This window comes from Copadichromis virginalis, unplaced genomic scaffold (assembly GCF_057382275.1).
Source record: "Copadichromis virginalis isolate Kocher_CV1m ecotype Utaka unplaced genomic scaffold, C_Virginalis_male_GT1.1 unmapped_scaffold_1, whole genome shotgun sequence".
NCBI lineage: Eukaryota > Metazoa > Chordata > Actinopteri > Cichliformes > Cichlidae > Copadichromis > Copadichromis virginalis.
The window spans coordinates 3,929,298-3,940,075 of NW_028188589.1; the positions used below are offsets into that span (position 1 = coordinate 3,929,298).

At 39.1% G+C, this 10,778-nt stretch overlaps 1 protein-coding gene across 3 annotated transcripts; it reads right to left on the reverse strand.

Annotated features, from left to right (window-relative positions):
- Positions 1-1,095: 1,095 nt before the first annotated feature.
- On the reverse strand, positions 1,096-8,491 carry LOC146679588 (sterile alpha motif domain-containing protein 3-like). 3 transcript variants are annotated; one of them, XM_085450228.1, is made up of 10 exons: positions 8,374-8,408; positions 5,924-6,133; positions 5,589-5,703; positions 5,066-5,254; positions 4,894-4,981; positions 3,836-3,997; positions 3,515-3,724; positions 2,882-3,047; positions 1,955-2,034; positions 1,096-1,791 (listed from the first exon to the last, which is right to left on the reverse strand). In XM_085450228.1, exons 3-10 carry the CDS (start codon positions 5,669-5,671, stop codon positions 1,489-1,491), a joined length of 1,281 nt encoding a protein of 426 aa, XP_085306354.1. In that variant the 5' UTR covers positions 5,672-5,703; positions 5,924-6,133; positions 8,374-8,408; the 3' UTR covers positions 1,096-1,488. The 3 variants fall into 3 exon arrangements, with proteins under 3 accessions (XP_085306354.1, XP_085306353.1, XP_085306355.1); XM_085450227.1 differs by lacking the exon at positions 5,924-6,133 and having other exon boundaries at positions 8,374-8,491; XM_085450229.1 differs by lacking the exons at positions 3,515-3,724; positions 3,836-3,997; positions 5,924-6,133 and having other exon boundaries at positions 8,374-8,491.
- Between the last annotated feature and the right edge of the window lie 2,287 nt (positions 8,492-10,778).

Here is a 10,778-nt window from a genome sequence, read left to right on the forward strand (position 1 = left end):
GTTGTGTGTTCTCCTGTTTTATTCAGTTTATCAGAAGTCAGCAACTAAAATGTAAAAGCAGCTAAAAAGAAAAGACAATGATAGCATTGTGTGCACAGTGTGTTACAGAGCTGTTGGTGGCAGTCCAATCCAATCCAATCTTATTTATAAAGCACTTTAAAATAGCCAGCACAGGAACAAAGTGCTGCACGGAAAATAAGTTAAAACAATAGAACAACAGAAAACAGCAAAATAAATAAATAAAACACATAAAACATCAAATGAAAACAAAACAAGATAAAACAGCATCGAATCACCTAAAAACAACTGAAATAAAAACCAACATCTCACGTGGTGTCAAAGCTCAGGGTAAAGAGGCGGGTTTTCAAGACTTAAAAACAGGTAAAGAAGTGGCCTGTCTGATCTCCAAAGGAAGCTCGCTCCACAGTTTGCAGCTGCTACAGCAAAAGCAGGATCTCCTCTAAGTTTACGCCCAGTCCTGGGTACATGCAGGAGCAGCTGATCAGCTGGCCTGTATGAGGCTGTCGCAGCTCAGAGAGATGAGATGGGGCGAGGCCATGGAGAGCTTTAAAAGTAAATAAAAGAATTTTAAAATGAATCCTAAAAGAAATGGGCAGCCAGTGACGTGAAGCTAAAACAGGGGAAATGTGCTCAAACTTTCGAGTGCCAGTTAAAAGACGAGCTGCAGCATTTTGACTAATATACACTCAGAAAAATAAAGGTGCCAACTGGAACAAAAAGTGGTTCTTTAGACTGATGCCATAGAAGAACCTTTTTTGGTGCCACAAAGAACCTTTCAAACAAAGGTTCTTTGAAGAACCATTTCTTTCAGTGGTTCACTGAAGAACCTTTAAAGGTGCCCCAAAGAACCATCAAGAAATGGTTCTTTGGGGCACCTTTAAAGGTTCTTCAATGAACCACTGAAAGAAATGGTTCTTCAAAGAACCATTTTTAAAAAGATCCTTCAAATGGTTCTTTAAAAGAACCATTTTAAAGAACCTTTTTTGGGTGGTTCTTTAAAGAACCATTTTAAATCTTTCAAAATAAAATGTATCATAAATTGAATTTGAGTAGGGTAAAATAAATACAAGCACATAGACATATATTAATGGTTTATTGGCACTTTGTATTACAGAAAAAGACATTTTAATGCTAAGCACAACACCACTACTAATAATAGCATATAAGTCATTTAAACAGTAATAATTAAATATCTTTACTATAAATACATATAAATATTATACTATAGATAAAACAACAATTTTTACATTAGAAATAGCAATACTTTCATAACAGACAATTAAACAACACATTTTCATCAGCATGTTTGCATTTTCAGTAAAACTATTTCAAGAACAATCTTTTTATTTAAATTATCAATGAACTGCAGCCTTAAGTTATGTAAGTTAAGTTTAATGTGAGACTCATGGTCCTTTGTTAGTCCACACTGGGACAATTTCAGTCTCTCACCTGCACTATGCTGGCAATCTAGGAGATCTTTAATGCATTTGCCATTCTTTGCACAGCTACTGGTACAGGTGTAGTCAGAGTTCCCAAGTTGAGAACAAATGCCTCCAAAAAGCAAAATGTCTTTTTTAGTTCACTTGGATAGGCAACATTGTAGACATGGTACAGGGAGAAGACAATACCCATCGCCAATGAAATGTCCATTTCCCCACTGTCCAGAATCATTTTTTGTCCATCCATCTGGACATTGACCTCAGTTGAATCACTCAAGGGCTTGCCGTCACTGCTGCTGAGTACGATTGTAGGTATCGGGCTGTGTGGATCCTGAAACAGAAATTAAATTCTTGAAATGAGGAGTATAGTTTAAATAAGTATAAACAACAGCTGTCCCAATGAAAGTATAAAACTCCTGTAAAATACTGGATTTGTTCAAGACCCCCCCCCCCCCCCACCCCCTCTCACCATACCAAAAAATATATAAATTTACCTTATTTATGACGAAGAGATGAGAGGCATTTTCTTTGAAAATAGATGGCAGGAGAAGAACAGCTGTGTTTACCATCTGACCTGAAAAATAAAGAGAAATATGTAAGTATTTTCTGGCCAATTTTGTTAATACAAAGGTGTAAAGGCCATATGAGTCCCTTTATCAGGAGTTGAATGTCTTGCAGAACATAAGCATTAGTGCAGTAAATGTATACCTAATTAACTTTTCAGTGTAATTCAGTGTAAATGTTAAGCATTTATACAAAACCCCCAAAATGTTGTTCAGTTCTGTAAGTTGCTAGCTTTAAATAATTTGAGTCCTAAAGAACTTGCAGAGCAAGTCTAGCTGCCACTGAACATTTTTTGGGATAAACATTGTGTGAATTACTGAAAATCTTCATAGAGATACATATAGCATCGAGGGTATATCAGTTAAATCTTAAAGTACATCATTGCAGAGACGAGACAGGAGAAATGTCAGTCTGTGGATATTGTAAAGCAGCGGTCCCCAACCTTTTTTGCGCCACGGACCGGTTTATGCCTGACAATATTTTCATGGACTGGCCTTTAAGGTGTCGCGGATAAATACAACAAAATAAAACCAGTACCGGTACCGAAAAAAAGAAAATTTATTCATAACACACGTGAAAAGACCCAGGAAAACCGAGTAAACGATAAAAACGATAACAAAATAACGCTGAAAACCGATAAAAACCCTGAAAAACTATACATTTCACACCTGAGCCTCAACTCTCGCGGCCCGGTACCAAACGACTCACGGACTGGTACCAGTCCGAGGCCCGGGGGTTGGGGACCGCTGTTGTAAGGGACACTGTGTTTACTAATGTGCTGTATGTGAAACCTTAAAAAGTGGTATCTGAGATAGGAGTTAAAATTGTTTTTGCTCATTATTGCCAAGTGCCCTCACCTTTTCTTTCAGTGTCTGTCTGGCTCTCATCAACAGATTTTAAGCAGAGGCTTTTAAGGTTGCTGTTTGGGGCTATTGACACAAGCTTCGCTGCCAACTTACTGAATCCTCGGATTACTTTTTTGTCCACATCAGTTTTAAGTAACATGGAAGCCTCTTCAAGAAGCTAAAATAAAGGATAAACATATACATATTAGCTTTGTACCGTAATATATACCATTATATAGCAAACCAGAACAATCATTATTTCACACATCAATTATCATTAGAGAAGAAATTATAATTTTGCATTTGTTTAGTTTAATTCTCAAGTACACATTGCTGTGCAAAAGGGATGTTTAGACTATTCTTCCCAAAAAACTATCATTGGCATCAGATTAGTCCAAAATTATCCTGTAGCATGAAAATAAAACCAAAGAGAAAGACATAGTCAATGTGGCAATTTCTGTTAGTGTTCTGTTAGTGTACTTTTATTACTCATGAAATCTGCTGAGTCAGTCACTTTGCCTGTCCTGTAGGTACATGATTATTAGAAGTCTGTATAAATGTGCAGCACATCAGTACATATTCGTGTTTTTGCTGTGCACTATTGTTATTGTTGTTTTTTGCTGCAGTTTTTGATAAAACACTCACCACAACAGGGATAGTGAGACATGGGAATTCTCGTAGAACCTCTTCAGTAGTATGCTGAAGAATGTAGTGTGTTCTGTACTTCTGTATTTTCCTGAGGTGCGTTTGAATGACATCCACATTTGGCCTAGTTTTTTGGCACTCTTGCTTAATCACTGATACATGTTGGTCGGTGCTCCTTTCATCCTCCCCATCGTCAAGAGGATTGATATCCTGGTTATTAAAAAGTTTAGCAAATATTGAGAGAAAAAACAAACAAACAATACTTTTAACTTTTATGTACAATTTAAAATGGCAAACAAACATTGAGCATATTTAACTTGCCTTGGTTTTTTTCAAAAGGATACAGGGCTGGATATCTGATGATCTTTTTCTTCCTGAATTTGGAACTGAGTATTTCTGTCTCATTTTTTCAATTTCCTCTACGTCTACTAGTGGTCTTCTTTCCTTTTTAAACTTGTTCCTGAGAGACTCATGCAGAGCATCCTACAAATGATAAAAATGTAACTAATTATTCATAAATAGGTGCAACTAGGTCCTCCCTTTATGCAAGACATTTACCAGAAAACTTTGAGTGACATAAAGCTGGTAGGTTTGCTGTAATCATGTCATAACCTAATTAGTTCCTATTTACAGATCTCTTCTTTAACTCTTAGGAGTTGATCGAACACATGATATAAAGGTTTGGAGCACTTTAGATTGGCTAAATACACTATAAAAGGTAGATAAAGTATTAATGGCAATATGTCCTACAAGCATACTCGTCATGATCTTTCAGTCTATATGTTAATACCTCTACCTTTTAATAATAATGTATACTTTATTGATCCCCACAGGGAAATTTCTCTCTTTGCATTTAACCCATTCACTCAGTGAAGCAGTGGGCAGCCACTAATCAGGCGCCTGGGGAGCAGTGTGTAGGGACGGTACCTTGCTCAAGGGTACCTCAGGGTAGCCGTTCAGTTGATTCAAACCCCCGACCTTCCGATCATGGGATAACCACACTACCTACTGAGCTATCCCTGCCCTATTTTCAAATTTAATTTTTTAAATACAAAAACTACACTATCCTGATACAAAGGCAAACAGAGCTAATATAATGCTGAATTTCACACCATTCACTTGAGAATTCACAGAGAAATGAAACAATTAATTTAAAAGAGCAATTGATATTTTATTTATTGTTTGACCATACTGCACGACATCTGCCTCAAAAATCACAATACTAATACTTGTATTGTAGTGGCCACAAGGGAACAGATAACCTCTGAATATGTAGCAATGAAAATGTTAGCATGTTACACTCATTAGCCAATAATTGGGCAATTCAAAGACAATTTGTTGGACAATTGTATCAATGTTTGCTTTTCAGGAATACTTACATATCCAGAGCCATAACTCTCCTTCAAAAAAGGAAAACTCAGAAGGACAGTCCTCAGAAGGTCTACATACTGCACATGAGAGGGATACCTGCAAATTTTGAATGATGAACTTAAATTCTGATGTACATACTGTATTTTAAATGGATCAAATCTTAATTATATATAGACTTACATTGTCTCATTACTCAAGTGGTCAAACAGTGCTTGAATAAGCATGTTTTTGAGTCTGTTCTTGGTGGGTGACTTTAGTGCTGCATCTTTATTGGTCAACGCAGTGAGCACAGCTGGAGGAAACTGCACTTTGCAGTTAAACATAGGTTGAAGTGCTGACACAGTATGCTTTTCTTTGTGTTGCCTTCCACTGCAAGAAGAAGTAAGAAGTATGTTTAGAGTTTGTTACAAGACATGAATATACGTGTCCTTGTGTCCTGCATCAGGAATATCCGCATATTTAAAACGTACAATAACAGCTGCTGAACTACAGAAACAGAATCATAACAGAGAGTAAGAGTGGCTGTGACATTTCAATTTGAAAGTAAATGGGTGTGTGATGCACATCAACGCTGGAGAAACAGAACAGGGCTTGCGTCAACCCCTTGCCCCCCACCCTCCAACACCATAAACCTAGGGGAGGGGAAACACTGGATTGTATGAATGTACAATTCAGTGAATCAACCAGTCAACTTAAGACTCACTCTTTCAGCTTCTCTACAGCAGACAAAAATTTCACTTGGTCTTTCACTTTTGGAAAAAGACGCTCACTCATTCTTTCAGTCATCTGCAGAAGTGTCGATCCATCGATTTCATTGTCTGTGGCACAGAAAAACAATAAGACACGATCAAAACAGAAATGAGCATGTCGAAGATAAAGAATAAAAATATTATAAAACATTACTAAAAAAACAGCTATGAGTTCATTAGTGACTATAGATGATGACAGACCTGTGGAATAGCCAAAAAGTGGTTAAAATCATTTTAACAGTGGTTGACAACTCCTAACTAAAAAGTCATGGTTTAGGATGTATCTTACCTAACTTTGGTATGGACTGCCTTAAAAGGTCGGTGGATCAGTGTAATGAAGTCTTGACCATCACATCTGTATGCGTCCAAAGCATGAAAGTCTACCTCATCCCCAGGCTTGAATATCAACAGATCATCAGTCTCTCTGATGTGGTATGATTGAAGGTGTCTTATAAACTCCAGTGTTGTGAAAAGTCTTCCAACAAGAAACCAGTTGGCCCTGATATACACAATCAGGACTATTTTCACAAACAGTGGAATTTGCTCTGCATGCACAAGTTCCAAAATGAAGAAATCTCCAACTGCATATTTTACAGAGTTTAAAATGATGCATTTACTTGTCCAGAGTTTCTCATCCACAGTAACGGCTGTCTCCAAGTTTTGCAAACAAATCTGCAAGTTCACTGGAAGTTCTTGAAGTGATAAGTTATTAACTGCTGCTTGTGTATGATCGCTCCTGATGATCCGTTCAGGCTGCCACTCCCAGCATTGACGAAGCTGATTCCTCTTTGCCAAAGTCTGACAAATATTAATATAGTTATTGGTGATTCTTGCTACTGTCTTGAAATATTGATGTCTGGCTTCAAACCTCATGCACCAATGAGAGCGGAGTGACCCATAATCAAGGATGAGCTGAGGATAATGTAGCAGAAAATGCAGCTTGGGTGTAAACACACCAGGAAACAGATTGATGAAATCTGTCAAAAAGTAAGTGATCAGTTCATGTAGATTACTAATCCAGTCAGTGCTGATGGTTGGAGCAAGAATAATCTCTCCTATTTCTCGAACCAAAAGATAAAGCTGCCAAAACTTGTTACCCTTTTCAATCCTGGAGCCTATGACGAAAGGCAGAGTCCTAAATAATGTCCATTTCTCAACAGCAGTTCCAGAGATATTTCCATCCAGTGCTACCTTCTCAGATATTAGAGCAGGTTTGGAGGTGCAGTCATTCTGTCCAAAACTAAAAGTCCTTATGCTGTCATTCACCTCTTGGATAGTAACGGTTTTGTCCTCGTGCAAGGCTTTTACAACAGACTTCAAAACAAGAGGAATGACCCCCTCAAGAAAATCATGCATTACATCAGGTGGGAATGCATTTGTGGTATCAAAATATGACAGCTTGTTGAAGGCACATGGGCCAGTTACACCATACACTGACCTACAGTGGGGGTCATCTTCAACACATTGCAGATGGTATGCATGAACAGTCTTTGTTCTAAGAACACAATCTCCCTCACTAATGATCCTAGACAGGTCCTTGTAATGACACATACAAAACCTGCATATTCTACCATTACTGAATGAGCAGCTAAAACCTGCAAGTGTGTGAGAGGTTAGGTTGTCTGCAGATATTGTGGCCAGACCACCTTTGATGCAGTACTGTCTGTCTTCAAATTTTAATCGTAATCCACGTTCTTGCAAAACCTGTAGGTCACAAATTAATGGTTCTAATATTTTCTCAAATCCATATGTTTTCACCAATCTATGTTTGACAAGTATCAACAGATGAATATGTCTTAAAACAGATCTGTCTTTTGGTGGAATATTTCCCAAAGTAAAATAAAATGCAGACACTTTATGTAGACGTTTCTTTGATCCTAATGGATTAGCAACTTCAAATTCATCACTGTACAACTGAATTCTCAAATGTGGGTTGTCTGTGTTAAAAAAATCACTTTCTTTGTAAATTTTCCCATCACTAAAATCTGTTAAGGTTTCAGGAGCACGGGATTCTGGCCTAAAAATTTGTCTTAAAATGTTAGGATCATTACATATTAATTCTAAGACTTTTAGAAGTGGCATATACTGAAAAGTGTCCTGTTTCCCAGTAAAAGGATCTATCCCCAGGATACATTCAACAGGTTCAATCAGGTTTAATTTCTCAACACAGTATCTGTCTAGTTGATATGTGTTGCTGACTGCACTGAAGCAATGTTCTACCAAACTATTGTCATCAATATAATGAAAACTTGATATATCAAAATTAAGAGTCTGCAAACATTTAGAAAATATCTCCCTATAGTTTTCAATAAAATACTTGAAAAGTGACTCTACTTCAATAAGAACAAATGTTTGAACTTTTCTATTTACAATACTTTTCTCTTGAAGATTCAAGGAAAACAATGCCAGTTGTTTTCTCACAGTCTCTGTAAAGTTCTCTACAAGTTCACTCAGAGTTCGTTCAGATGATTGGGGAAATTCAACAGTTTCCTGGATGACAGGGTCACAGTCTGGGGCAGACTCTAATCCTTGTTTCTGATATTTATGTTTCTTCCTTATGTGATTTTTCAAAGATTTCACAGACAAAAACTTTCTGGGACAGTCTTCTAGTCCGCAGACAATGAAGAATCCACATTCACTTTCATGGTATATCTGTTGATGTTTCAGCAGTTTTTCATATGTTGGTTTTCTTGTGGAGCACTGTGGACACTGATATGGCACATCCATAGAAATGCTCACCTACAAAGACCTGTTGATAATCTGCCAATTCATTTTCCCCAAGCCAAAGAGATACTTCTCCAACAGTCCACTGCTGAGCCATGATCTGTTAAAACAAAACAAAATGCCATTACATTGTTTTATTCTGTGACATCAAAAACTTATTTATTTTTTATTCATTCATTTTCCAAGCCGCTTTATCATCATAGCACAGGAACACTAACTCCATCCTTCTCCATGAAGGCTTCACTTCTGCTCTCAACTCAAAAAGTCTCTTTAATACATTTCCCCTGCTGAGCCAACGTACCTCAGTGAAGTCGAGCACATCCCCATATTCTGACTCCATTTCCTCTAAAAAAGCACAGAAGCTTCGGTGCTTTAAGCCCCTGGATCTGATTTGGTTGATGCATTTCACAACAATAGACATCACATTGTCAAACTTCAGGCATTTGCTGCAAAGGACCTGCTGATGGATGATGCAGTGCAGAGCAATGGCCTCCTCCACGCCTTCCTCTTCCAGTTTTTGTGCCACCAGTCCATGTTTCCTCCCTGTCATTGATGGCGCTCCATCTGTTGTTATTCCAACAAACCTCTTCCATGGCAAACCAACATTCTCAATGGCATCACACAGCTTGTAAATATCTGCTGAGCGGTGGTCTGGCCATGCATTGGAATTACTGTGAGCAGCTCCTCCATCACTTCAAAACTGTCATCAACACCACGGACATACATTGGGAGCTGGGCAGTGTCGGTGATGTCTGTGGTCTCATCAAGAGCGACTGAGTATACACTGAAACATTTGGCTTTCTCACACAGTTGGTCATAAATGTCACTTGACAGGTCAGAAATGCGATCTGCTGCGGTGTTGGCAGAAAGGCTGATGTTGCTAAACTGACCTTTCTTTCCCGGACAGACTATATTTGCAGCCTGCAATATGCACTTTTAGACAAATGCACCTTCTGTGAATGGCTTCCCTGCTTTAGCAATCATCTCACTAACCACGTGGCTCCGACTGCTGCATTATTCTCTTTGGTTGCTTTCTTGGAGAAATCTTGCTGCCTCAGTAGATCTGTTTTAAGACTGGCAACCCGGTTCGCTCTCTCGTCTCCCTGGTATTTTGCATCCACCTCAGCATGTCTAGTTGTGTAATGACGTTTCAAATTGTATTCCTTGTGCAGCGCAACTTTCTCTGTGCAAATAAGACAGGTCGGGGTGCCCCTGTGCTCAACAAAGAAATATTGCATTTCCCACTTTTCCTGAAATTGTCGGTGCTCATCACCAACCTTTCTCTTCACCGCAGGCTTTGAAAAAGACATGTTTGGGGCTATGTGACATTTATAATTCTACTTGGTGTCACTGTCGCATTGAAGTTTCAATCAAGCGTTTAGCCGACGGACGGGGAACGTCTCAACGCGTAGAGAACGTCATTTCTGCTTCTTTTTCTTGCAACCGTAGCACGGCGATCGGCAGATAAAAAGCCGGTAGCAGTCTCCTTTGTTTTTACGCTCGATGTTCATGTCTTTCATGACGACACGAACACCGTGGCGTTTGCAGATGGTAGAAAGTGCAGGGATAGCGAGCGCAAAAAAGGCGACTGCTCACGGCGCCGGGCTGTTGTTACAGGAGAAAGAAGCGGAAATGACACCGTGACATATAACAAATAACATCAGCTGTTTCTGATGTTAGTTGTTTTGACTGCTTTTACATTATATTGAAATATATGTAATGTTCATGTTTGCTGCAATGCAAACGCAGTGATGCAAATAAAAACATGGAGCCACAAATTACGGTGCGACCCTATAATTAGTCCGGGTTACCGGGGACTGTTGTTGCCGATGAACAGGTGTCGCTATGTGACTGCAGACTAAATTGGGCTGCATTGAGTTCATGACTTTTCTTTTATCCCGCCGCCTACGCATCACTGTGAGAGTTAATATGAGATCTCTCTCTGTGGAAAAATAACTTTAAATCCCACTGACGTGTGTATAAATCTATATACGTATAATGTCCCGCTGGGCAGCAACTTAAAAAAACAACTTTTTTTGAAGTGTTGTGAACGCAGCGCGCTGGGGCGAATGTCGGCGTTTGCCCAATAGAAAGGAGGAAGCCAGCCAGGCACAGGAAAGAAAGAAACACTCCAGGGCAACGCTGCTGGAACTTTGACTCATTGAGAAATGTTTCCCTGCTTGCATCAAGCCCGGCTGGTGTCCCCTGAGATCCATATCCCACCCTGATTGGTGGGTTAATTCAGCTCCGCCCACAACACTGTAAAGTGTCATACATTATCAAACTAACATTACATTTTCATATTAAGGTGGGGCCAAAAACTATCGTCCTGCGGGCCACAATTGGCCCGCGGGCCACGAGTTTGAGACCCCTGGTGTAGGAGGACACCTACTCTGTGTCTGGTTAAGTATAAGAGCCCT